This window comes from Mus pahari, chromosome 8, assembly GCF_900095145.1.
Source record: "Mus pahari chromosome 8, PAHARI_EIJ_v1.1, whole genome shotgun sequence".
NCBI lineage: Eukaryota > Metazoa > Chordata > Mammalia > Rodentia > Muridae > Mus > Mus pahari.
In genome coordinates this window covers 37,231,159-37,257,933 of record NC_034597.1, presented here as the reverse complement: position 1 = coordinate 37,257,933, position 26,775 = coordinate 37,231,159, and the positions used below count along the sequence as shown (strand labels likewise).

At 46.8% G+C, this 26,775-nt stretch overlaps 1 protein-coding gene across 5 annotated transcripts; it reads left to right on the top strand.

Moving 5' to 3' along the window:
- Positions 1–16,437: 16,437 nt before the first annotated feature.
- Positions 16,438–23,296, top strand: Bmp4 (bone morphogenetic protein 4). Of its 5 annotated transcripts, none has more exons than XM_021203355.1 (4): positions 16,438–16,795; positions 19,776–19,900; positions 20,946–21,325; positions 22,303–23,296. In XM_021203355.1, the coding sequence occupies exons 3-4, from the start codon at positions 20,953–20,955 to the stop codon at positions 23,154–23,156; spliced, it is 1,227 nt and encodes a 408-aa protein (XP_021059014.1). In that variant the 5' UTR covers positions 16,438–16,795; positions 19,776–19,900; positions 20,946–20,952; the 3' UTR covers positions 23,157–23,296. The 5 variants fall into 5 exon arrangements, with proteins under 5 accessions (XP_021059014.1, XP_029397812.1, XP_029397809.1 ...); XM_029541952.1 differs by having other exon boundaries at positions 16,671–16,795; positions 20,999–21,325; positions 22,303–23,245; XM_029541949.1 differs by lacking the exon at positions 16,438–16,795 and adding an exon at positions 18,155–18,337 and having other exon boundaries at positions 20,999–21,325; positions 22,303–23,245.
- The last annotated feature ends 3,479 nt before the right edge of the window (positions 23,297–26,775 follow it).

Genomic DNA, 26,775 nt, shown 5'->3' with positions numbered 1-26,775 from the left:
AGGAGGAGGAGGAGGAGGAGGAGGAGAAGGAAGAAGACGAAGGAGAAGGAGAAGAGAAGGAGAAGGGAGAAGGGAGGAGAAGGGAGGAGAAGAAGGAGAAAAGGAGGAGGAGGAGGAGGAGGAGAAGGAGAAGAAGAAGAAGAAGAAGAAGATGATGATGATGATGATGATTATAATAGGAGTCAAGTTAAAAATAATCTGACATGATAATACTCATGATATTTTAATTTTTAAAAACAAGTTTAAAAAACAAAACAAAACAGATTGTAGTCAGGCAGTGATGACAAAGCCTTTAATCCCTCACCCAGGAGGCAAAGGCAGGCAGATCTTTAAGTTCGAGGCCAGCCTGGTTTATAGAGCAAGTTTCAGGAGAGCCAGGGCTCCACAGAGAAATCCTGTCTTGAAACCCCTCCTCTCCCCCCAAAAAATCAGACTGTAAACTATTAAGGAATGGATTGTTCTGGTTAAAAGTGTTTTAGACTTACTTTTTTTTATATATATGAGTGCCTGTGATTATATGTATGTGGATATATATGTATGTCTATTCATCACGTACATACCCTTGGGGTCAGAAAAGGGCATCAAATACTCTGGAACTAGGGTTATGGACAATTATGAGCTCCATATGGGTGCTAGGAATCAAACCTGGGTCTTCTGAAATAGCAACAAGTGCTCTTAACCATAGAATCGCCTTTCCAGCCATTTGAAATTTTGATGTGTATATATGCAAATAATGTGGCCAACAGCATTTTACCAGGAGGTAGCTACCTCTATGTGAAAGTCTTACAAGAGTGCGTCCCCCCTCCTCACATGTTTTCTAAATTTAAAAGGAACGAAACAGTAGTGTTAGTGTTATAAGCTGAAAAAAATAGTCTTTAATAAAGCTCCAAAAATTGATATATCTATTTTCTATAAATATATCATCTAAAACCTACAAAATTAAAATCCTTGAGTTCTTCTCAATTAAACCTGTCATGGCTACTGCTCTACTCAGCTATTCTATCTCACCGTAGAGCTAATACATTGCACTTCTGCCTGTAGGACTGGAAGAGAACGTAGGAATCACTCCGTCATCCCCAGGTAACTTGGGACAGTCACTCCTGGAAATCAAATCTACAGGGGCTGGTTATTGAGAGGGTCACAGACACTTGTTAGTTGGAAAGCTCCTCTTGCTTTGAGCTTAGCTTTCCAAATACACCAGGAAAGTCCATGTTTATAATTGTGTAGAAAGAAACCTTCTAGCCCACAACGACTTATACCGGAAATGATCAGATGTGTCTATGATCAGAAAGTCTTATGCATGTTTATTTCTCAAGTGCTCATGAGAATGCCAATGCTTTGAAACTTGCCAGTCAATGTGAAAAATCATTACCTTTTCCATGAAGGAAGGTTTTTATCTAACGTGCTGGGTCAGAGTGTCCCATTCTGAATGCCTTCTCAGCATGGAGGACATTGCTCATTGCACCTTCTCCTCCTTATTACTCAGCTCTCTCTAAAGGACCAGAACTGATAGAATAAATACACCACAAAGGGAAGAGTCTTCAGACTCTCCTACATGATATAGTGGCCAATCAGAAGCTAGCTGGAGAGGCTGAGCACCTACAAGGCTGAGTGCAGCTGGCCACTGAAGACCTGAATCATTCCTGGAGAGACTAAAGAACCTGGTCTCTGGTGTCAACCAAGAACGGAGGCAGTAGCAGCCACGGTGGCAGCAGCAGTGGCCACGGAAGGGTAGATAAGTTAGACGGTGAAATACAAACAGGATAAATGAACTTGGCCAGAAAGATAGAAGGCAATGTGAGGGCGAGCAAGCAAAGACTCACTTCTGCTGCACCTCTTAAAGATGCTACCCACACTTAGGGTAAGCCTTCCACTCTGTGTCATCCAATCAGAAAATTCCTTTACAGGCATACCCAGTGGTGTATCTTTTGGTTGATTCCTGATCAGTCAAATTGAGCCAAGATTAGCCATAGCATCCTCCATGACTCGCTATGGTGAGCGGAGGCTGACAACTTATGTGATACTGTGCTGGCCATGATACATGAGACTGCAGAGTGGAGATGCTCATGGGAATCAATGTTCAGAGTGCCACTGTCTAGAGTGTGTTAGTGACCTGTCACTGTGACTAAACACGTTATAAAACCAACTTAGAAAGTTGATGTTGCCCCGTGTGTTCACTAGTTTCAGACCATAGTTGGTTGGGTCTGTTGTTTTGGTAACTGTGGCAACACAGATTATTATGGGCAGGAGCATGTAGCAGAACAAAGCAGCTCACTTCATGGCACCAAGAAGCAAAAAGAGAGCAAAGAATAGCAAAGGGCATCCTGCAAGCCCCCTTGAAGAGCATTATCCTTAGTATCCTTTCTTCTGCTAGGCCCTACCTCCTAAAGATTCCACCATCTTCCAACAGACTGAGGGCCAAACCTTTAACACAGGTCTTTGGGGAACATTTATGGGTTATTCTGCGATGTCTTTATCATTACCCAAGTTTTAAGCATAGCACAGTAAAGGTACTTGTATTTCGTTTGCAGTATATAGGATCTCAGGTAGATAGGCTTGAAAGCTGGCATGCTGACTGGTCTTATGCCAACTTGACACATAAACTAGAGTTATCTGAAAGGAGAGAAAATTAACTGAGAAAATACTTCCATAAGATTCAGTTGTAAGACATTTTCTTAGTACTTGATGGGGAAAGACCCAGGCCATTGTGCCTTCCTTGGGCTGGTGGTTGTGGATTCTATATGAAGTCCAGTAAGCACCACCCTTCCATGGCCTCTGCATCAGCTCCTGCCTTCAGGATCCTGCCCTGTTTAACATCCTGTCCTGACTATCTTTGGTGGAAGTTTAGGTGGAATAAACCCTTTCCTCTCTAACTTGCTTTTTGGTCATGGTGTTTTGTTGAAGTAATAGAAACTCTAACTAAGACAATGGGGATTAAGTGACAGCTATGGTCACTCAAATGAATGGTGTTATCTTCTGAGTCCAGTTGGCTGCTGGCCAGGACATATGGATACATGGCCTCTCAAGGGAGACTTTACTCCCTTGAGAGTAAAGGTCTGTATTGGGACTCATGATAGCATGAAGAGGCTACTGGGCTCTAAAAGTAAGTGACCTAAGATAACCATTGGCAGAGATTACATCATGAGCTAGCCTTGTGTATTATATACCATCAATTCTTTTGTACTCAGATGTTTTCTCTGAATGCCAGGAAGAACAAGAGGTCCCCTACAAAGTCACATCATAATCCCCAAACCTGTAAATGTGCTACCTCATCTGGGAGAAAGGATTTCATAGATGTGATTAAGTTCAGGACCAAGCCATGGGGAGATTCGCCTGGATCATCTAGGTGGACACTATATAATCCCATCAGTACTTACAACAGGCATCCAAAGGGGTCAGAATCTAAACAGGAGACAGTGAAACAGAGGCCAGGGTGATGCTGTCCATGAACCCAGGAATGCAGGCAGCCCCTCAAAGCTGGAAAATGCAAGATAACAGACCAAAAAAGATAGCTTTGTCAGCACCCTGATTTTGCCCGGCTAAGACCTGTTTTGGAACTTCAAACTTCTAAATGTAAGAGAATAGATCTGTGTCACTTTGACATGTTGGTTATTTGGTAACGCTGCTATGAAGAACTGATATACCCAGATTCAGGCAGAAGAACGTATCCTCTTGTCTCTGGGGAGGAAAATTACCAAAGTTGTGTTTAAGAACATGTGGAGAGCCAGGATCTGAGGCTCACACCTGTAATCCCAGCAATTGGGGAGTCGAGGCAGGCAGGCAGCAATGATTTTGAGGCTAGTCTGGGGTATTCAATGAGACTCTCTTATCTCAACATATGAACATGGGTGATATATTAAAAATGCTGTACCAAAGATGGCCAGTAAGCCAGTGGTGGCCAGGAGCAAGTCAGGCTTTCATAGTCACCATTACAGACAAGTAATGCCTGTTTTCAGACATGTGAGTTCTCAGACTCATAGCTTCCCAACAGACACAACAGATCTGGATTGTTTAGGCCATCCTTGGTGGTACTTTGTCGTGGTAACCTTAGAAAACAAATACAAGTGGTCTATCTATGTATCTGGAAACAGCTGTAGAGGAAGGAAATAATGGAAGAAAGAGGAAGAAACAATGAGGAAGATGGTATGTGCCTCTCAGAGCACAAACCAGTGGTTCTCAGCCTGTGGGTCACGACCCTTAGGGGATGAGTGACCCTTTCACAGGGATTGCCCGAGACCATTAGAAAATCCAGATATTTACATTACAATTCATACCACTAGCAAACTTACATTTATGAAGTAGCGATAAAAGTAATTTTATGGTTGGGGTTCACCACAACTGTATTAAAGGGCCGCAGTATTAGGAAGTTTGAGAACCACTGGCCTGAACATTCAGTTCCTAACCCTTTCTAGTAAAATTTGCCAACTCTGGAAGTTCAGGACTCATGTAGCCCACGGAATCCATGAAGAAATGAGTATCCAAAACTACAGTCACACATAACAGAACTCCAGCTGGGATGTATTCCTGCAGGTCAAGTACCGGAAGCTTGACTCCCAAGGGAGTAATTAGTGTTAGGAGGCGAGTAGGTTCAAGGCCTGTGTGCTCATGAGTGAGTGAATTCCATCATGGGGGAGGGAGAGATAACTCAAGAGTGGTGGTATCCTCATAAAGGATAAGGCGAGTCTCCCCCATCCCCACCCTGCATCCTCCACACAAGGCTATTTTCCATGCTACAGTGTGGTGAAAGTACCTCACCAGACATAGTCCCTTCATCTTGGATTCACCAGTTTCCAGAACTGAGAGTCTAGTGAACTTTTATGGATTCCCACTTACCCAGCTGTCTTAGTTAGGGTTTCTGTTGCTGAGAAGAGACCATGACCAAGGCAACTCTTATAAGGACAACATTTAATTGGGGCTGGCTTACAGTTCAGAGGTTCAGTCTATTATCATCAAGGTGGGAGCATGGCAGCATCCAGGCAGGCATGGTGCAGGAGTAGCTGAGAGTTCTACATCTTCATCCAAAGGCAGACAGAAGACTGGCTTCTAGGCAGCTAGGAGGAGGGTATAAACCTCACATCCACAGTGACACACTTCCTCCAACAAGGCCACACCTCCTAGTAGTGCTACTCTCTGGGCCAAGCACATTCAAACCACCACACCAGCCTATGGTGTGGAGCAAACAAAACATACTCAGTCATTACAAGTATGAACTGGTTTCAGCTAAACCCCACACCTAAGCTATCTGACTTTAAGTCTGTTTTTCCTAAAGATCAAACATACTGATGACAGTTCTACAAAAGCTCATTTCACCAGTCTATTCCTGTCTAGGTTCCAAAGTATGATGAAGGAGCACACTATGCTTGGTTTTGTTGTTGTTTGTTTGTCTTCTTACCGATGCACTCTAGTAGCCCATTCTTGTGATACTCGTTCTCCAGACAGAACTACAGCATAACGAAAGGCCAAGAGCAGAGAGGTTGGCTTCCTTTCCGAAGCTTCCACAAACTGTTTTATACTGAGTTTGCTATTGTACATTTTAGATTAAAAAGATAAAACTGGAGAACTGCTCATCAAATGAACCCACATTTCAACACTAAAGTCACAGGAAGCAGATGGACCTTCATTAGCTCCTTCAAAGGACCCACTTTGGTTTTCTTCATTCAGCAATCTGAGTCTATAGACCAGTGGTTCTCAACCTGTGGGGCCCCCCCCCCCCCCCCCCCCCCCCGTTGGGGGATGTGTGGAATATCAGATATCCTGCATATCAGATATTAATATTATGACTCATAACAGTAGCTAAATTAACATTGTGAAGTAGTCACGAAGTAATTTTATAGTTGGGGGTCATCACGACATGAGGGACTGTATTAAAGGGTGGCAGTCTTAGGAAGGTTGAGAGCCACTGCTCTTTTTGTTAACCTTGACAGGGATGACTGTAGGGGGTGTTCTGTGTTTGAGCTTCCATTGGTTTCTGGAGGCGGAGGCTCCTGGAAGGGTTTGCAGGAGTGGAGACACAGGTTCCGAAGCCAGCTTTTAAAAGACCTCATTAGTATTGTTGGATGTTAGTTACAGAAGCTAACAGCTACTAGAAGAAACTATGTGTACAAGTCTCAGTTAAGGTGCAAGTAACCTGAACCACAGAGGAAATGAAAAGAAAGCAATCAGGTTAAAGATCACTTCCTAGGGCTGGAGAGATGGCTCAGTGGTTAAGACTGTTCTTCTAGAGGTCCTGAGTTCAAGTCCCAGCAACCACATGGCTATATATATATATATATATATATATATATATATATATATATAGCCTAAATTTACCTAAATCTGAATAAATTTTTTCCTTTTCTAATATCCTCTCTTCAAAGAAGAGACGTTATCTAAAATTAAAACCCGGTGTTTGTTAGCTAGGTGACCTTAGACTTTTGAATCTCTCTCTGTTTCCTCAAAAATCGAAAAGGTGGGTGTTGGGAGTGGTGGTTGGGGGAAGGGGAGGGGGAGGTGGTAACCATAGCATTAAATATAAAGCCATACCGTATTTCAGGGATTAAGTGAGATAATGAAACACAAAAATGCCTGATAATTGTCAGGGATCCAAAGTATGTGGACTTTTCCTTGTAAGTATATGGTTGGAGAAAACATGCAAATACTCATATAATTATAATTACTTCCATAATGGTTCATTTAATTATAACTAGCTTGTGGAAGCCCATCCACATTTCTTTTCACAGGTGCCACTAGCCATGTATTTTGTGATTCCTAAACTGGCTACACACAGACTCTAGCGTTTGATCCCCCGAGCCTCCTCCCGTGCTAGCAGTCACAGGGGTAGGTAGACTAGTGGCTGATCCAGTTAACATTGGAGCTGAGTGTGAGTGATCCTGGCCTTCTTTCTCCTGCTGCTGCTGCCTCTGTGGCTTCCCCGTAGGTCAAGGACATTGTACTAGTGAGTGTAAAAGCTGTGCCCCACTGAATCAAAGCTGTGTGCTGGACTTGGAGGCCTACCTCTCCAGGAAAGAGCACAGGGCTGCATTCCAGGGTGGACTGGGTCATGACCTTTTTTTTTTTTTTTTTTGCATTTTCATTTTCTAGTTCCCAATACACAAGGGAAAAGATTTTTACAAACTTTTATACCTGCAATAACAATGATAGTTATCACTGTGAATGCTATCACAGATTCTCTTGAAAATCCACTTGAATTATTAATAACATATCAGGACAATAATAATTATTATCTATTAATAATTAATAATAAATTATTGGAGGGCAGACAGGATGGCCTCAAAAATCACTTCTGGGATTACCAGCATGTTCTGCCACACCTGGCTTTGTGCAAGACCTGGGGATCACTCTATCAACTGAACTTCTCTTAACCAGACTGAAGAATCTCTAATGTAAAGAGATTGACATTTAATTTAAACATAACAAAGGAAGCCAACACCCATTATTATTTCTCCTTAATACTAATCCTTCAGGTCCCAGGGTGTGGTGGCACATGCCCTTTATCCTAGCAGAGGCAGGTGGATCTGTGAGTTCAAAGCCAGCCTGGTGCTACATGGTGAGTGAAAAGTTCCAGAACGGCCAGGCCGTTTTAGAGAGAGCTTGTCTTAAAAGTAAAGTAAAATAAAATAAAATAAAAACCACCCATAAAACGAAGCAAAATTAAATGAAATTAAATCTTAAATTTAATGTTAACAGGCTAGTCCTTCAGCTATGTGGTACGTCACAACATTCTAACTTCAAAGCTGGAGGCAGTGGAGATTGTCCTATTGGTCCCTGTAAAACTACTGAAAACCAGAGCAGCAAGGCTCCTTGGAGTGTACTGAAGCGCTGCTCTCTTATCACTCTGGTCGACACCCTCATATGCAGGAAAAGGAGAAAGTATAAAATTCGCGTTTCCAGACTGAAGTCAGAATTCTGAGGCACAGGCTTCATACCTTAGCTCGTGGTCCTTTTATGCAGAATGAAGGAACTTTCTTGTTAGGTTTCATTAACTAGCTCGAAGGAAGGCCCCTAAGGACCGGCTAGGGACGGACTGAAGCGACCTCTCAACCTCTCCGCTCCTTCTCTCATAGGATCCCTCCGCAAACTTCCTCCAGACCTTACAAATCCCACTTTTTAGAAAGACACCAAGGTAGGGGCGACTACTGGGTTTGGCAAACTGAGAGTCCTCGGGAGCAGGAAATTGGTGGGGGACTATCTGCTGCAAGATGGAATTAGCAGAGGAGGGCGGGTAATCATCCTGGTCCCTGTACCGGGCAGTCCAACTTCCTGGGAGATCATTCCCCCGCCGGGGGCAAAATCTTTCCAGGAGCAGCCCCATCTATGGCGGAGGAGTCTCACCTTAGGTCTTTCTTTCCACTTTATTTATTTATTTATTTATTTATTTATTTATTTATTTATTTATTTATTTATTTATTTATGACTCTAGGAGACCAGTCTGGGTTTCCAAGTGGCGACTTCAAGGAGGTGGGAACGCCCAGTATGTCGGTAGTCTCTCCTGCTGTGGACGCAGTTCGGTGCGGGTGGTTCAGCGGGATCGCCCCGCAGCTTGCTGTTTATTCAAGTGTGGGTCAGGTTAGCCTCCTGCGGCACAAATCCAGCAAAACAAGTCTGTGAGCGGGGCGAGCTCTTGCAGGTAAGAGGGTGCAGCCATAGAGCTAAAAATAACAAGGACAGAGAGGCGGGCGTGCCGCGGTCGCTGGGGCCGCTTGCTGGAGGTGTCGGGGAATTGGGAAGAGCCCCAGCGGGTGGTGCAGAGTCGTCCCGGTGACCCTGTACCCATCCACCCTGTGCGAAAACGCAGTTCACTTGGTGTCTTGGTAAAGACTTCCAAGGAGTGGGGGCGGCAGCCTTTCAGAGTCCTTGGTCCCCTGTGGCAACCCTGAGGTCTGGGGAGCAGACAGGTTTCTTTATGTTAGCGAAATTCATAAAGAGAGTCTGACCAGGGGAGGTCACGAAGATAGAGAATGGAAAAAATGGCCAGGTCAATTTGCCTAGGCAGGGCTGGGGAGGCTCCGGACATGGTATGCCCGGTGATGTCTTTTACTAGCCAGCCCACCTGCCATCGGAACGCCATCATTTTTTGGCCATCTGTCTGGAAGGTGAGAGAGCACTGGGGGTGTTTGAGCTGCTCCCCCAGAGCAGAGCTATTTGCCTCCCTCCATCTGCCCTTCACAGTTTCTTTACTGGCAGTTCAAGCTCTAGCATCATTTTCGTTTGATTATTTTCAGAACACCATGAGGTAAAAGTTACTCTAGAGTCATAGACACTTAAGGAAACCGAGGCACTGGATGGTGAGCTACTGTGGGCTAACTTGTAAACTGTATATTCTCAGGGCCTGAGTAACCCTAAAGGAACCAGTCCCCTCCGAGGTAGCTAGTGCCTTTGTTAAGATCACAACCTTTTCACTGGGGAGATCACAGAAAAAAAAAATCTTGCTTAGGAAAAGGATCAAGAGAATAACTTATTCACAGCGCTATTTTATTACTGACTCCCCCCCCCCATTCCCCCAACCATTTCCCCAAGCTCATAGTTTTCAGAATCTGGAGTCCCGGAGTTCATTTCCAACTCAGTTACCTGCCTCTTTGGCTTTGTACATTCCTGTCTTAAGATATACAAACCCTGCGGGGTTGCAAAGCCCTGTTAGAACCTTTGAGCCAAGAGGAGCGGTGGGGAGAAAGAGTCAAGCATGAGCTGGTGCAGGCACCAGCTCTTTTCTGGCCCAGCTGGTACCCTGTCCTCCAGAATCTGAGAAAAGAATCAGGGATGCAGCTGGCCGTGGGCCATCTACCATGGAATGTTCTAGTGCCTAGAAGCCAGGTGTTAGTTGGTTGAGCCATTCGTTCTTCCACAGACTAGAGTCCTCAAAGCCTTGAGAAGGTGTCTTTAGGTGGGTTTCTCAGAAGTTACAGCTACCAGGGTATCAAAGTTTGGGCTCCAGCTAGCTTGGACCTGTATAAACAATGACTGATTTGGTGATACATACCGCCCTTTGTCCCTTACTGGAGGGTGTTAAAGGATGGTCAAAGATACTTTTGAAAAAAAGAAGTCATTGCAAGGGTTGGAACTATATTCAGTCAGTAGAGTGCTTGCCTCACACGGACCAAACTCTGGGTTCTGTCTCCAGCACCTCATAAAAATGGCATGGTGACACACACCTGTTACCCCAGCACTTGGAAGTGAAGACAGCAGGGTCAGAAGTTTGAGGCCAGCCTCCTGTGGCAGCCTGAGCTACAGAAGACCTTGTCTTAAAACAAACAAACAAACAAACAAACAAACAAACAAACCCCAAACAAACAATGAAAACTGATAAAAATGATAGAATTATATTTAAATTAAATAGAAAGTAAAAAGAAAGAGAATTTTACAAGTCTCAGATACTCAGTTCAACAAACTGTCCCAAAGCAAACATTAACAGCTATTTTTTGACATACTCTTGCTGTGCATAATCTCTGATCCTTGAACGTGGCACCAAGGAAAGCGGGGCCCTTCCCACACTAAAATTCTTGCTCTTTGAGGAAAAGTCTCCAACTTGTATTTGCATGATAAAAACATTTTAGCATCACATATCTCTTTAGAGAAAGCTTTCCTTGTGAAGTACTAGGAAACTTTTAGAACACACTGAGGGGAGAAAGTTAGTTTGACACAGTTGATATGTCATTGAGAAACCACAATAGTTCACTTAGTAGTCAGGCATCAGTATAGGACTCCACAGGACCTGTTTCTAAAAGGTACCCTCCAGTGATGCTACATTCTTGTCCAGGTCTCACTGTTCATGTACACCAAGCAGAGAAGGGGAATGAGAAGGACCTGTGGGCTGAGAACAAGACATTTCAGAGTTTTGAACATTTTCATACACTAGATGGCAAGAATTTATTTCTCCACAGGGTGTCTGCTATAAAGTTAGGTAGGGACAGCTGACCATGTTTGAAGAGAAGCAGCCTCAGAATCCTTCATTATGTGAGGATCAGTTTTGGACAATAAAGAGCTCCTAAATGTTGTCACCTATGCCTCACATGTTAGCATAGTGTCTTGTTTTATGCCTGAAATCACTAGGGCTCCAATTAGAATTTGCTGTCCTTTTTTGATGTTATAGTTTGAAAGAATTTTTTGTTTTGTTTTGTTTCACTTTTGTTTTGTTTTGAGATAGGGTTTCTCTTCACAGCCCTGGATGTACTGGAACTCAGGTCTGTAAACCAGGCTGGCCTTGAACTCAGAGATCTACCTGTCTCTGCCTCTCCAGTGCTAGGACTAAAGGTGTGAGCCACCACTGCCCAGCTACAATTCTTTGTTTAAAGGAATCATATTCCTTTAAAAACAGAAAGACAACACATTTTAAAGCACAGGACTGAAATACTATTGCCTCTCCTCTCCTCTCCTCTCCTCTCCTCTCCTCTCCTCTTTTTTCTTCTCCTTTTTCTTTCTTATAGTGTGAGGATCAAACCCAGAGCTTCAAAGATGCCAGACAAGTCCCCTGAGTTATACGCTTAGCCTCTGTTATTTAATTTGACTAAGGTAAATCAAGGGTTGACAAAAATCTTAAATGCTGAGAGGAAAAAAAAACTGTATAACTGGGGTTAAATTTCTTTTTGGGGCCAGAAATGTAGTTCAGTGGTAGAATGTCCACCAAGCATGTGAAGGACTTAATTCCTAGCACTTACACAAATACTTTCAGAGCCAGAGAAAGGGAGAGACACATTTCTTAAGTGAGAGGTTGTAAAAAGCAGAAGTGTCACAAGAAGATATTTTGGACATTTCATGCTTTTTGATAGCTGTGACTTATGGCTATGGGTTACCTTGGCAGAGATATTTTCATGGATCAAATCTACATAGACATACCCCAGTGAGTAGCAACTTAGGGGATGTTAGCCACGCAAACAACAGCTTTTATTCAGTAAATACCCAAGATGTCTGCAGCACTGGAAAGATCAAAGTATGTGTGAGACACAACTTCTTCCTTTAGAAGCTTCTTGACAACTTCTTTTTAATTGCAATTGTTGTCATATTAATTGTACAAACAAATGTGTATTTGCACACGTGCAGATTTCCTTAAGTAAATTTCTTCAGTACAATTTTTAAAACTTTAAATACATCTCTTTATGTCCTGCTTTGTTCATCAGTACCCTTACAAAGAATAATACTAGCTAATACTTACTGAACCGTGCTGTTCCTGACATTTTATTTTATTAATTTACTTAATGCTTATAAGAACATTATGAAATAAAAATTATTCGCCGACTATGAAGGAGGAATTGGAGGCGCTAGGGATTAAGCAATTTGACTGCGTGTAACCACGATGAATCCTGGGCCCTGAGGAATTTGTATGGAACCTGCTGGTCCCTACATTTTTATGAGGAAATCTTGACTGACCCACAGAGAAGATTGGCTTCTTTCTTAAGACCCCAGCCTTTTTTTAGGGGAGGCCATAAGAAAGTCTTGTCCTGAGATGGACTGGTTATATGGGAAAAATCCAGCTTTCTCAGTCTCTTCCATTTCCTTCTGTCATTTGATAACTTGGGAGCCAGGCAGGGTGGCAGACTCCTACAGTGCCAGCACCAGGGCAGGGTCACTCATCCCTACAATCCTGGCATCAGGGAAGCTGAGTTGGAGACACAGCAGGTCTTGAGGTCACCAGTGGCAGAGTAGCAACTGGTACCTTGGGCCTGGGAAACCCCTGAAGGTGTGTCTTTTTTTTTTTTTTTTTTTTTGATTCTGTGTTTTTTGAGACAGGGTTTCTCTGTGTAGCCCTGACTAAACAGAGAAACCCTGTTTCAAAAAAAGGGTTTTTTCTGAAGGTGTGTCTTTTTTTTTTTTTTTTTTTTGATCCTGTGTCATGATGTAGTCATCTGCAGAGTTCTTGTTGGAGAATCATACAATCACAGCTGGAAAAAAAAAAAGTAAATTCAAAGGGGGAAAAAAATCCCATCGTGTTTTAAGCAAGTTTATGGGGTTTTTGTTTGGCTGCGCTCATAGTTACCCTGGGTGCATGCAGCCCACAGGCTGTAGGTTGGATGCACCTGCTAGGACAAGTCTTGTTTAGCTGGAAGCTGTGGCCACAGGCATCCACATTCCTGCTGGTCCTGTTCAAGACTTGTGAAGGAAGAGACAGATGACATGGTCTGAATTTGGGGTTCATCACTTATGAGCTCTGAGACCTTGGAGGATCTCGGTAAGTTCAGAATCTCATCTGCAGAAGAAAGGTTTGAAGTGGGCTGTTTCGAGAGCTCAAGAACAAAGGAGAAATTATGGTAATATCCACGTGAGAGAATGAAGGGTCTAGGTTATTACAAAGATGGCTTCTAATTTCGTTTTAAATTGACCTGTTTTATTACTTGCAAAAGTTAGCTATGGTGCTGGAGAGTCCTTGAAAGTATTCTCTTATAGTTAAGATAGATATCTAAATGGCAATGTTTGAAGACCCCATACCATTCTTAATTTGGGACCTAGAATCAAGGTACTGTGCCTGCAGAATCAGAATTTTTTTTTTTTTTTTTTTTTTTTTTTTTTTTTTTTACTGAGCCAGGGAGTATAAATCTTTAGCCCTAGCACCCAGGAGGCAGAGACAAGTGGATCTCTGTGGGTTCCAGGCGAGCCTGGTCTACAGATCAAGTTCTAGGACAGCCAGGGCTACACAGAGAAACCCTGTTTCAAACAAACAAAACAAAACAACAAAACAAAACAAAGCAGAAATCTCTTCACTGCTATAGACCTATTTGGTGGGTTCTGGACATATGATAACTGTTTATAAAGCTTAACTCAAAAATATCCCTGACCTACTTAAAAATGTCTTTGTTTCTAGTTTTTAATGGTACTTATTAGCGCTGAACTACACATAAAACAACTTTTAAAACGGGAGTATTCATTGGCTAGGCATGGTGGTGTATACCTGCAATCACTGTCTGGTTAGACCTTGCTTCAAAACTACCAAACTAAACCACCCACCCAAACCAAAACAAACTTAATTTGTTACTTGGCATAACTGGGAGGTGGGGGCTCAGGGCGGGGGGGCGGGGGAGGGGGGAGACCAGGGTTAGCAAAGATGCTGATGGGTAGGGTTTTGTTTGATTGTTTGCTTGTTTTAAAGTTGGGTCTTTCTCTACATAGTCCTGCTTGTCCTGAACTCACTAGGTAGACCAGGCTGGCCCAGAACACCTAGAGATCATCTGGATGCCTCTGTCTCTTGAGTGCTGGGGTTAAAGCATGCACCACTATACCTGGGTAGTTTATATCCATCTAAATTGGGGAAGAAAGAAGTACAGCTGTCCCCAGAGATAGCAGCTGAGTTTCCCCATCAAACACCTAGAAATCTCCACTTTAGGTTCTAAATAAGGTTTTGTCAGGTAGCTTAATTAGAAACCTTCAGACTGGGTTTCACAGACTGGTTGGGCCAAAGGCCACCTTATTGTCTGGGTTTCAGCAAAATGAGACAATAACTGTTATTCAAACAACATTTGGGTAAGAAGAAAAATGAACAAACACCACTCTCCGCCCCCCCCAACACACCCCAAATTCATTAAAGCAAAAGCTGCACCTCCAAGGACAACGAATGGCTGCTGTTTGTGAGTTTAAATATTAAGGAACACATTGTGTTAATGATTGAAGCAGGGGTGATTGATGTACTGGCCTTGGTGAGCACTGAATCCGTCCTTCAACCCGCTATGGGAGCACAGAGCCTGATGCCCCAGGAGTAATGTAATAGAGTAATGTAATGTAATGGAGTTTTAATTTTGTGTTGTTGTTTTAAATAATTAATTGTAATTTTGGCTGTGTTAGAAGCTGTGGGTACGTTTCTCAGTCATCTTTTCAGGCCGGTGTTACTGCCATACCTCGATTAATCAGAGATTAAAAGAGAACGTGTACTTAGAAATGATTTCAAATGAAAGAAGGCATATTTCAAATGTAACTTCACTAAAGTTACAGTGAAGCAGGGAGCCAATCATCTTCTACTAGAAAGGGCGCATGGAGACCAGAGCTGACCTTTCTGTTCAGGAGGAGAGAGGTGGTACCCATTGGAATGAAAGGACTTAGCCAGGGGCATACAATGTGCTCCAGGCTGGGGAAGGTCAGGATGTTGTGTTCAGCCTCTAACACTCCTTCCAACCTGACATTCCTCCTCACCCTTTGTCTCTGACCAGTAGAATACAGGAACTGTTTCCCTGTGTTTTTTGTTTTTTTGTTTTTGTTTTTTTTAATTCTGAAGGTGTGTAAGTACAAAGGTCAGATGAGCCGCACTAGGTCAAGATTGCTTTGTGGTGACAAGGGAATATAACACCCACCCCAGAGAACAGAAACCAAGAACCGGAAATTGCTATCTTCCAGCCCTTTGGGAGCTACCTGGAGCTCTGGCTGCTGGCCTCACCCCTTCCCTGCAGCTTTCGCTTTAGCAGAGGTTGTGATTTCCTTCAGCGCTCTGGGCAAATGCTCTTAGCCTGGCTCACCTTCCCCATCCTCTTTTGTAAAAACAAAGATGAAGCTGATAGTTCCTTCCTAGCTCCATCCGAGGCAGGGTGTTAAATTAGCTCCTGTTTGGGGAGGTTTAAAAGCCGGCTACATTCCACCTCCCAGCTAGTATGATTACCAACTCTTGTTCTTACTGTTGTTATGAAAGAATCAATTCCTCATCTGCCTTCTTTTTAAAAGGGACCAAAGGGCACTTTTTTTTCTCTACATGGCCTAAGAGGCATTGTGTTACTTTCCTGGAAGGTCCCAAACAAACAAACAAACCAACCAACCACCTGGCAGTTGAGAAGGCTTCAGAGATATAAATATGATTTTCTAATTGTCTTACAAGGCCTAGGCCTGTTTGCCTGCCAAGTGTCTGCAAACCACCTCTGTGCACTTGAAAGGTTAGACCTGGGAGATTGATGGAGGACACCCAGTTTAAGGAGGGTTGGTATGATTCTCAAATGTCCACAAGAAACATCTTACAAAAACTTTTTTGGGGAAAGTCACCTCCTAATAGTTGAAGAGATATCTTCTTCGGGCACACAGCCCTGCTCACAGCCTGTTTCAACGTTTGGAAATCCTTTAACAGTTTACGGAAGGCCACCCTTTAAACCAATCCAACAGCTCCCTTCTCCATAACCTGATTTTAGAGGTGTTTCATTATCTCTAATTACTCGGGGTAAATGGTGATTACTCAGTGTTTTAATCATCAGTTTGGGCAGCAGTTATTCTAAATTCAGGGAAGCCCAGACTCCCATGGGTATTTTTGGAAGGTACAGAGACTAGTTGGTGCATGCTTTCTAGTACCTCTTGCACGTGGTCCCCAGGTGAGCCCCGGCTGCTTCCCGAGCTGGAGGCATCGGTGTCCCAGCCAAGGTGGCAACTGAGGGCTGGGGAGCTCTGCAGGCTTCCGGACCCGGGCCTGCCTGGGGAGGCGAGGCCCCGTGGCTGGATGGGAGGATGTGGGCGGGGCTCCCATCCCCAGAAGGGGAGGCGATTAAGGGAGGAGGGAAGAAGGGAGGGGCCGCTGGGGAAAGACTGGGGAGGAAGGGAAGAAAGAGAGGGAGGGAAAAGAGAAGGAAGGAGTAGATGTGAGAGGGTGGTGCTGGAGGGTGGGAAAGCAAGAGCGCGAGGCCTGGCCCGGAAGCTAGGTGAGTTCGGCATCCGAGCTGAGAGACCCTAGCCTAAGACGCCGCCGCAACCCAGCCTGAGTATCTGGTCTCCGTCCCTGATGGGATTCTTGTCCAAACCGTCTGGAGCCTGCAGCGATCCAGTCTCTGGCCCTCGACCAGGTTCATTGCAGCTGTCTAGAGGTCCCCAGGAGCAGCTGCTGGCGAGCCCGCTTCTGCAGGAACCAATGGTGAGCAGGGCAACCTGGCGAGGGACGCTAGTCTGATGGTTCGAGGTGCACCCGAAGTAGAAGCTGGGGATGGGGCTCAGGCTGTAACCGAGGCAAAAGTTGGCCTATTCCTCCTTCCTTCTCCAAGAGTGTTGGAGGTGGGATGACGGAGGCTGAAAGGCACCTCCATGTATGTTACTACATCTATCCAACCTACTTTAGGGAGGTGCGGGTCAGGAGAGGCAGGAAGGAGAGAAGGCCTTGGAAGGAGGTCATTGGGAAGAACTATGGGGTTTGGTGGGTTTGCATCCACTTAGACCAAAAGAGTGGGAGAGAAGGGAGTCAACTCTAAGTTTCAACACCAGTGGGGGACTGAGGACTGCGACACTAGGAGAGAAAACCTAGCCAAAGCTAGCTTTGCAAAAGAGACTGTAGTCCTGCTTCGCTCTAAAGCGCGACCCGGGATAGAGAGGCTGGGTGTCACCTAATCTTGTCCCCAACGCACCCCCTCCTAACCCATGAGAGCTAGCGAACTGTAGCTACAGAACTCGCTCCCATCTCCATTAGCATTTTCTTAGACATGGTCACCCATGCATTCTGCCTTCTGACTCTCTCCTCCCTGGGAGGGGGTGTAAGGCTCTACGGACCATAGCCAGGATGCCGAAAGGCTACCTGTGCGGGTCTTCTGCCATGTTGTGTCTGTTCGGACGAGCCAGCAGGGCTAATGAGGAGTTTCTTGGCTCATGATGCCCCAAAGGGTTCGGGGATTGCGGGGTCCTTACACGCAGTGGAGTTGGACCCCCGGGACTCTGAAGGTTTCCCGCCATGGCTTTGGTTGATAGTTTTTGAGTATCTCGGTTTATGAACTGAATGTTTTGTGAGATGTTGAATCACTAACAGGGTCATATTTGGTAAACTGAGGCTACTATTAAATTTTGGCTTTAGAAGAAGATTTTGGGGAGAAAGTGAAGGGTAACTGCCTCCAGGAGCTTTATCAACCCCATTAAGAAAAAAAAAATGCCAGGAGATGAAAATTAACTTTGGTCTGTATTTTTTAATTAAAAAAATCAGGGAAGAAAAGAGTGATTAGAAAGGGATCCTTGTGAAGTTGAAATTGAAACAAGTCCTTCGTCTATTTACTGGGCTTTAACGTCGAGAGCGCTCCCCACATTGCCAGACTCCCAAAGGCACAGGATTGTCCCGGGATCCCAAGCGTCTGCGGTTCCACTCTGTCCTCACTCCGCGTGAGCCAGTCGCTAGCTTATCGCCATCTCCTTTCCCCTTAAAAACAAACAAATCAACAATAAGCCCTTTGCCCTTTCCAGCACTTTCCCAGTTATTCCCAGCGGCGACGCTGGTCGGGGAATGGAGAAATCATCTCAGAAAGCTGCGCTGCTGGTGGTGAGAGCGGACTGTCGCTCAGGGGCGCCCGCGGTCTCTGCACCCAGGGCAGCGTTGTGGGATGGCGCTGGGCAGCCACCGCCGCCAGGAAGGACATGACTCTCCATCCTTTACACTTCATTCTCAAAGGTTTCCCGAAAGTGCCCCCCGCCTCGAAAACTGGTGCGCGCAGGGGGGGGGGGGGAGGTTAGGTTGAAAACCAGCTGGACACGTCGGGTTCCTAAGTGAGGCAAAGAGGCCGGGTGGAGCGGGCTCTGGAGCGGGAGTCCTGGTACTCGGGTCCTCAGATGGACCCCGCACAACGACCTGCTGGAACAAGAGTTGCGCTTCCTGAGGTTAGAACAGGCCATGGATCTTAGGATAGTCAGGTCAACCCCCCCCCCCAACCCCACGGAGTTGTGTGTTGGTGAATTCTTGGAGGAATCTTAGCCTAGATTCTGTAGCTGGTGCAAAGGAGGAAAGGGGTGGGGGAAGGAAGTGGCGCGCGCGGGGGTGGGGGTGGGGGTGGAGGTGGTTTAAAAAGTAAGCCAAGCCAGAGGGAGAGGTCGAGTGCAGGCCGAAAGCTGTTCTCGGGTTTGTAGGCTCTTGGGATCGCGCTGGGGTCTCCTTTCCGTGCCGGGTAGGAGTTGTAAAGCCTTTGCAACTCTGAGATCTGAAAAAATGTGATGCGCTCTTTCTTCGGCGACGCCTGTTTTGGAATCTGTCGGGAGCTAGGAGCTCAGACGTCCNCCCCCCCCCCCCCGCTTTGAATGGCACAGCCGACCGGTTTCTGAAGGATCTGCTTGGCTGGAGCGGACGCTGCGGTTGGCAGACACGGTGCGGGAACTCTGGCGGGGCTACTAGACAGTACTTCAGAAGCCGCTCCTTCTAACTTTCCCACACCGCTCAAACCCCGACACCCCCGCGGCGGACTGAGTTGGCGACGGGGTCAGAGTCTTCTGGCTGGAAGTTAGATCCGCTAGGGGTCGGCTGCCTGTCGCTAGAAGCATTATTTGGCCTCTCGGAGACCCTGTGGAGGAAGTGCCGGAGTGTGCGAGTGAGTTTGTGTGTGTGTGTGTGTGTGTGTGTGTGTGTGTGTGCGCGCGCGCCCTTGGAGGGTCCCTATGCGCTTTCCTTTTCATGGAACTCTGTCGTGAGGCTTTGGTAAACTGTCTTTTCGGTTCCTCTCTCGGCTGCACTTAAGCTGTGTTGGCACTGTAAAGAGAAGCGTCTTCAAGTGCACCCTGATCCTCAGGCTTCAGATAACCGGTCCCCGAACCTGGCCAGATGCACTGTACTGCGCGCCGCAGGTAGAGACGTGCCCCACGTCCCCTGCGTGCAGCGACTACGACTGAGAACCGCGCCAGCGGCTGGTGTCCCGCCGAGAGCTCCTCAGAGCAGGCGGGGACAACTCCCAGACGGCTGGGGCTCCAGCTGCGGGCGCGGAGGTTGGCCTCGCTCGCAGGGGCTGGACCCAGCCGGGGTGGGAGGATGGAGGAGGGGCGGGCGGGCTCTTCGGCGAGTGGGGCGGGGCCTCTGGGTCCACGTGACTCCTAGGGGCTGGAAGAAAAACAGAGCCTGTCTGCTCCAGAGTCTCATTATATTCAAATATTCATTTTAGGAGCCATTCCGTAGTGCCATTCCGAGCGACGCACTGCCGCAGCTTCTCTGAGCCTTTCCAGCAAGTTTGTTCAAGATTGGCTCCCAAGAATCATGGACTGTTATTATATGCCTTGTTTTCTGTCAGTGAGTAGACACCTCTTCTTTCCCCTTCTTGGGATTTCACTCTGTCCTCCCATCCCTGATCACTGTCCCTCCCGTCGGACTTCCATTCCAGTGTCCGCGCCCTACTCTCAGGCAGAGCTATGGTTCTCTTTCTGGTCCTTGCAGGCCAGACGCTCGAAAAGTACGGGCTCCTTTTAAAGCGCTCCCACTGTTTTCTCTGATCCGCTGCGTTGCAAGAAAGGGGGAGCGCGAGGGACCAAAGAGATGAAAGGTCCTCAGGTCGGGGCTGTCCCTTGAGGGCTAACCACTCCCTTCCCCGTCCGGTCCCACTAGCCTGGGATGGCCAGTTCCTTGCCTCATGTCAAAAAAAAAAAAAAAAAAAAATACTGTGTTCGTTTTGGAATCACCCCTACCCTTCCCTGGGAACAAGACTTTTTAGTGAGCGTTTTCAACGTAGCGACCACAATGAAATAAATCACAAAGTCACTGGGGCAGCCCCCTGACTCCTTTTCCCAGTCACTGGACCTTGCTGTCCGGTCCAAGCCCTGTCGGCGCAGCTCTGTTCTCCCCTCCTCCTGTTCTTAACCAGCTGGAAGTTGTGGAAATTGGGCTGGAGGGCGGAGGAAGGGCGGGGGGTGGTGGTGGAGGAAGGGGGGGGGGAGGCTGAAGGTCCGAAGTGAAGAGCGATGGCATTTTAATTCTCCCTCCCCCACCCCCTTTTACCCCCTCAATGTTAACTGTTTATCCTTGAAGAAGCCACGCTGAGATCATGGCTCAGATAGCCGTTGGGAGAGGATGGAGGCTATCTGATTTGGGGTTATTTGAGTGTAAACAAGTTAGACCAAGTAATTACAGGGCGATTCTTACTTTCGGGACGTGCATGGCTGCAGCTGGTGTGTGTGTGGGGAGGGTGTGAGGGAGAAAACACAAACTTGATCTTTCGGACCTGTTTTACATCTTGACCGTCGGTTGCTACTCCCATATGCATATGCAGAGACATCTCTATTTCTCGCTATTGATCGGTGTTTATTTATTCTTTAACCTTCCACCCCCACCCCCTCCCCAGAGACACCATGATTCCTGGTAACCGAATGCTGATGGTCGTTTTATTATGCCAAGTCCTGCTAGGAGGCGCGAGCCATGCTAGTTTGATACCTGAGACCGGGAAGAAAAAAGTCGCCGAGATTCAGGGCCACGCGGGAGGACGCCGCTCAGGGCAGAGCCATGAGCTCCTGCGGGACTTCGAGGCGACACTTCTACAGATGTTTGGGCTGCGTCGCCGTCCGCAGCCTAGCAAGAGCGCCGTCATTCCGGATTACATGAGGGATCTTTACCGGCTCCAGTCTGGGGAGGAGGAGGAGGAAGAGCAGAGCCAGGGAACTGGACTTGAGTACCCAGAGCGTCCCGCCAGCCGAGCCAACACTGTGAGGAGTTTCCATCACGAAGGTCAGTTTCTGCTCTTAGTCCTGGCGATGTAGGGTGGGGTGGAGCGCCAGGGCAGAGGGTGGGGGGTGGGCAGCTGGCAGGGCAAGCTGAAGGGGTTGTGGAAGCCCCCAGGGAAGAAGAGTTCATGTTACATCAAAGCTGGAGTCCTGGAGACTGTGGAACAGGGCCTCTTACCTTCAAATTTCCAGAGCTGCCTCTGAGGGTACTTTCTGGAGACCAAGTAGTGGTGGCGATGGGGGAGGGGGTTACATTGGGAGAAGCGGACTGACACCACTCAGACTTGGGCTAGCCCCAGCGGTGTGCTTGAGCTATATCAAAGCCCCGGGTTTCTGCCCGTTTTGTTCAAAGCACCTACTGAATTTAATATTACAGCTGTGTGTTTGTCAGGTTTATTCAACAGGGGCCTTGTAATACGATCTGAATGTTTCCTAGCGGATGTTTCTTTTCCAAAGTAAATCTGAGTTATTAATCCTCCAGCATCATTACTGTGTTGGAATTTATTTTCCCTTCTGTAACATGATCAACAAGGCGTGCTGTGTTTCCAGGATCGCTGGGGAAATGTTTGGTAACATACTCAAAAGTGGAGAGGGAGAGAGGGTGGCCCCTCTTTTTCTTTACAACCACTTGTAAAGAAAACTGTACACAAAGCCAAGAGGGGGCTTTAAAAGGGGAGTCCAAGGGTAGTGGAGTAAGAGTTGACACATGGAAATTATTAGGCATATAAAGGAGGTTGGGAGATACTTTCTGTCTTTGGTGTTTGACAAATGTGAGCTAAGTTTTGCTGGTTTGCTAGCTGCTCCACTCCTCTGCTCCTTCAAATTAAAGGCACAGTAATTTCCTCCCCTTAGGTTTCCACTATATAAGCAAAATTCGACCAATTCTGCTATTTTTGTTTTTTTGGGCTTTATTGGTTGTTTTTCTTTTTTGTCTCAGAAAAGCTCATGAGCCTTTTCTTTTCCCCTTTCAACTGTGCCTAGAACATCTGGAGAACATTCCAGGGACCAGTGAGAGCTCTGCTTTTCGTTTCTTCTTCAACCTCAGCAGCATCCCCGAGAATGAGGTGATCTCCTCGGCAGAGCTCCGGCTCTTTCGGGAGCAGGTGGACCAGGGCCCTGACTGGGAACAAGGCTTCCACCGTATAAACATTTATGAGGTTATGAAGCCCCCTGCAGAAATGGTGCCTGGACACCTCATCACACGACTACTGGACACCAGACTGGTCCATCACAATGTGACACGGTGGGAAACTTTCGATGTGAGCCCTGCAGTCCTTCGCTGGACCCGGGAAAAGCAACCCAATTATGGGTTGGCCATTGAGGTGACTCACCTCCACCAGACACGGACCCACCAGGGCCAACATGTCAGAATCAGCCGATCCTTACCTCAAGGGAGTGGAGATTGGGCCCAACTCCGGCCCCTCCTGGTCACTTTTGGCCATGATGGCCGGGGCCATACCTTGACCCGCCAGAGGGCCAAACGTAGTCCCAAGCATCACCCACAGCGGTCCAGGAAGAAGAATAAGAACTGCCGTCGCCATTCACTCTACGTGGACTTCAGTGATGTGGGCTGGAATGATTGGATTGTGGCCCCACCGGGCTACCAGGCCTTCTACTGCCACGGGGACTGTCCCTTTCCACTGGCTGATCACCTCAACTCAACCAACCATGCCATTGTGCAGACCCTAGTCAACTCTGTTAATTCTAGCATCCCTAAGGCCTGTTGCGTCCCCACTGAACTGAGTGCCATTTCCATGTTGTACCTGGATGAGTATGACAAGGTGGTGTTGAAAAATTATCAGGAGATGGTGGTAGAGGGGTGCGGATGCCGCTGAGGTCAGGCAGTCCGGAGGACGGACGGACACATGGACACACACACACACACACACACACACACACATTCCCATACAACCACCTACACATACCACACAAACTGCTTCCCTATAGCTGGACTTTTATCTTAAAAAAAAAAAAAGAAAAGAAAAAAAAAAGAAAGAAAGAAAGAAAGAAATGAAAGCCAGAAAAGAAAAAAAAAAAAAAACCCTAAACAACTCACCTTGACCTTATTTATGACTTTACGTGCAAATGTTTTGACCATATTGATCATATATTTTGACAAATATATTTATAACTACATATTAAAATAAAATGAGTCATTATTTTAAAGATAAACTAAGATCTTTATCTTATTTCCTGTTCCATACTCTTGAATGTCGAGATGGGGCTGGGGGTAGACTGAAAGACAGAGGTGGCAACTGGAGGTGTATCAGCTGTAGGGGCAGGAGCCAGTGATGGCAGAGCAATGGCAATGGCCGGGATGTCTTGGTCTTCATTCTTGTTTAACGTTAACAAGGAAGCAGCACCCTCTGCCATCTGGAGGACATGTGCCCTGCAGAAACAGTGGATGAAAGGAGTAGATCAGATGAAAGAATTTAGTTTGGGATCTCTGGCTCATCTTGGCTCTGCTCGCCTCGGCCCTGTGGAGAAAGGGGTCTCAACTCTAGGAGACTCACTCCCACCTTTGGCTTCATGGTACCCCAGAGTGTCTTCAGCCCTGGCAGGCATCTTTCTCTTTTTGAACCAAATCCATATATACACAGTCTCCTTTCATGCAAGGCTTTGTTTTTACTGGGTTTTTTCCCCCTCCTAAACTCTGTAGCCTTGGCTGTCCTAGAGCTCAGTATGTAGACCAGGCTGGCTTCAAACTCAGAGATCTACCTGCCTCTGCCTCTCAAGTGTTGGGATTAAAGCGTTCTCTCTCTCTCTCTCTCTCTCTCTCTCTCTCTCTCTCTCTCTCTCTTTGTTGTTTTGTTTTTTTTTTCATTTTTTTGAGCTGGATTTTATCCAATAAAACAAACAGTAGGCCCTACCTTGTTTAGTTTAGTTTAGTTTAGTTTAGTGACCACTCTGTACATATAACATGTGGTAGGAGTCTCCATTGCTAAGGGACTGTTAACCTTTATCCTTTATTTCTCACATGAAGGGTTTCTTTGAGAATCCCAGGACTACTGTGTTAGGGAAGGGGAGTTGGCAATAGGATGAGCTACTGAAGGGTCAGTGTTTAAGTAGGCTCTGCGAAAGTGTTCTGTTATTTCTTGGCGTTTACTGAGTCATGGATCTCTCTTGTCTTTTGTTTCTCTGATAGCACCTCCACCATCCTCCAGAACTAGTCAGAATATGATCTGTCCTGTGGAACTGAAATTTGCAGCAGGGGCTCTTCAAGGAGAAAGACTAACTTGGTGGCTTGGTGAGAAGAATGATCTTAGCTGGAGATAAGGTTCAGTTGGCAGAGGCTTGCCTGCAGTACAGGAAACCTTGGGTGTGATTCCCTGCTTGAGTCAGGGTGTAGTGGGAGAGAAGACACACACTAGGGATCCTGACTCTCTAGTAGAGGCTAAAGGGACACAAGTTCAAGGTCATGCTCAGTTACATAGCAAGTTTCCAACTAAGCCTGGGACAAATGAGACTTAATCTTAAGGAAGAAAAGGTGGAAAGAAGGACATCACTAACTGGGCTTAGAGGTGGGGACTCCTTCAGTTAAGGACAGGAAGAGCTTTCTAAAAGGATGCATTTGTAGGAAATGCCTTTGACTTTTCTCATTTAACCAGCAGTTAAATTAAGTCCTTCCCAGTTCAGGCCCACAGCTCTGGAAGGGTCAACTGGGTTTAGGGTAGAAACAGTGGGGATTCTGCTCCTCCAGAAAGGGCCAGGAGAAGGGCATTCCTCTGGATCTGCCTCTAGCTCTGAAGGTGAAGGTAGTCTTGTTCGGGAGGTGTGCCAGACTCGAGGCGCGGGTGTGTAACCTCGCTTTCTCTGTGTATCGCCCTGCATTCTTCTACACGCAGTCTTGCATATGCTTTTGGAAGTCTGATGGATGAAGCAGGACTCGTTTTTGTTTTTAATTACTGAAGTCCTACAGTCCTGCAAAAGGAGCAGCTTAGTGGAAACCAATAAAAATAGAAGTGGGGTGCTTGCCAAAGCCTCAGCTCCCTGGAGAGCGCAGGTGGAGAGAGGAGATCAGAGCCCTGGGCAAAGGCAGCAAGACTCCACAGCTCCTCCAAACTCCTTGCAAAAGAGGGCTCTTTCCCTTTGCTCCAGCTCCACAGGTCGCTGTCCCTTATAGTCAAGGCACGGAGCCTGAATCAAGCAGCCCATCGTGGATTCTCCTTTGGGAGACCTCATTTTGCTTTGTCTGGTCTTCAGCAAATCTCTTGAGAAGCCTGTGTCATCGAAAGAGAGCCCCAGCTCTCTAGCACTTGAACTGAAGGTCCCTAGCCCGATGACTTGTCAGCTCAGGTCATTTTCTAGCAAGCACCCCCCCACCCCCAACCTCCTTCCACTGGCTTATTTTCAGGAATGGATAATGTTGTTTATTTGTTCAGCCAAATATTTGGTCTGGGGAATTTACCGTGAAATTCTGTGAATTGCATATACCTAGTTAACAAAATACTCCAAGTGCCACAAATGTCAGCGTGGAAAACAAGGCACCGCCATCGGCTTTAACCCTTTGGACGGATGTTTGTTGAAGCACAGTGAGGAGGCCTCCAGGGAGATGAACTTGAATGTGAGGAGATTACCTAAGTTAGGTTTTGCCTTAGACTGGGCCTCAGAACCTTATGAACGCTTGCACTCAGCTTGGCACCTCTCCTTTTATAGTGCCCCCCACCCCCACAATGATTCCATTACTTAGAGAAGGGGAGGGGAGAATCGCCCTAGAGGAGGAGTTTAGCAAAGTCTTAACCACATTAGAAGAGCTGCTGACTCGATCCCAGCCCACCCTTAAACTGCAACCGGCTTCCTTGGAACTTAAGACAGGAAAAAAAAAAAGCGTTTGTGTGGGGGCTTTCATTGCGTAATTCGCTTAGAACCTGCCAGGTGACCTGCTGACTTTGTTTTCTGTCTTGACGGTGCTTCATTCCACCGCCCTTCTTGCCGCAGGCCAGCGCCACACTGCGAGGGCCCCCGCGCAGCCGCGGAGCTGGCAGACCCCACTCGTCACCCCAGGCTTTGGACGGACTTCAAGATCCGGCCTCCCTCCCGCTCCCGCTGCAGGCCGGCAGCGGCGGGGGCACCAAGGGGCGTCCTTCCCGCCCAGCCCCGCCCCACGCGAGCGTGCACCTGGTGGCGCCACCCCTGCCCCCGACTGTGGTTTCAGGTCCCCCAACTCCAGCCCACCGCGCCTCTGGCTCATCCACCCGTGGCGGCGCAGGCTAGGTGAAGCTTACGGAGACAGGCGGTTCTGATTAGAGCATGCTGGTCCTTAGAGCTGTTGCTCGGGCGTATTTAACGTGAAATGGGGAGCGGAGACTGGGGTCTAGTGAAGGAGAGAAGGCTCAGTGTGTGGAGGGGTGAGAAGGTTTAAGGGATCTCAGTGGGGGCAGAGAGCGGGGATTAGAGAGTGAGCTTTTGACATTGAGCTCACAGTAGGTCAACAGGCTACAGTGACTTAATGCA

Excerpts from the sequence above, each read along its gene's own strand:
- Bmp4 (XM_029541949.1), top strand. The coding sequence starts at position 18,237 with ATGGCGCTGGGCAGCCACCGCCGCCAGGAAGGACATGACTCTCCATCC. Across the intron at positions 19,901-20,998 it reads ATATGCCTTGTTTTCTGTCA|TCCTGCTAGGAGGCGCGAGC; the intron begins GTGAGTAGACAC and ends TATTATGCCAAG. Across the intron at positions 21,326-22,302 it reads GAGGAGTTTCCATCACGAAG|AACATCTGGAGAACATTCCA; the intron begins GTCAGTTTCTGC and ends AACTGTGCCTAG.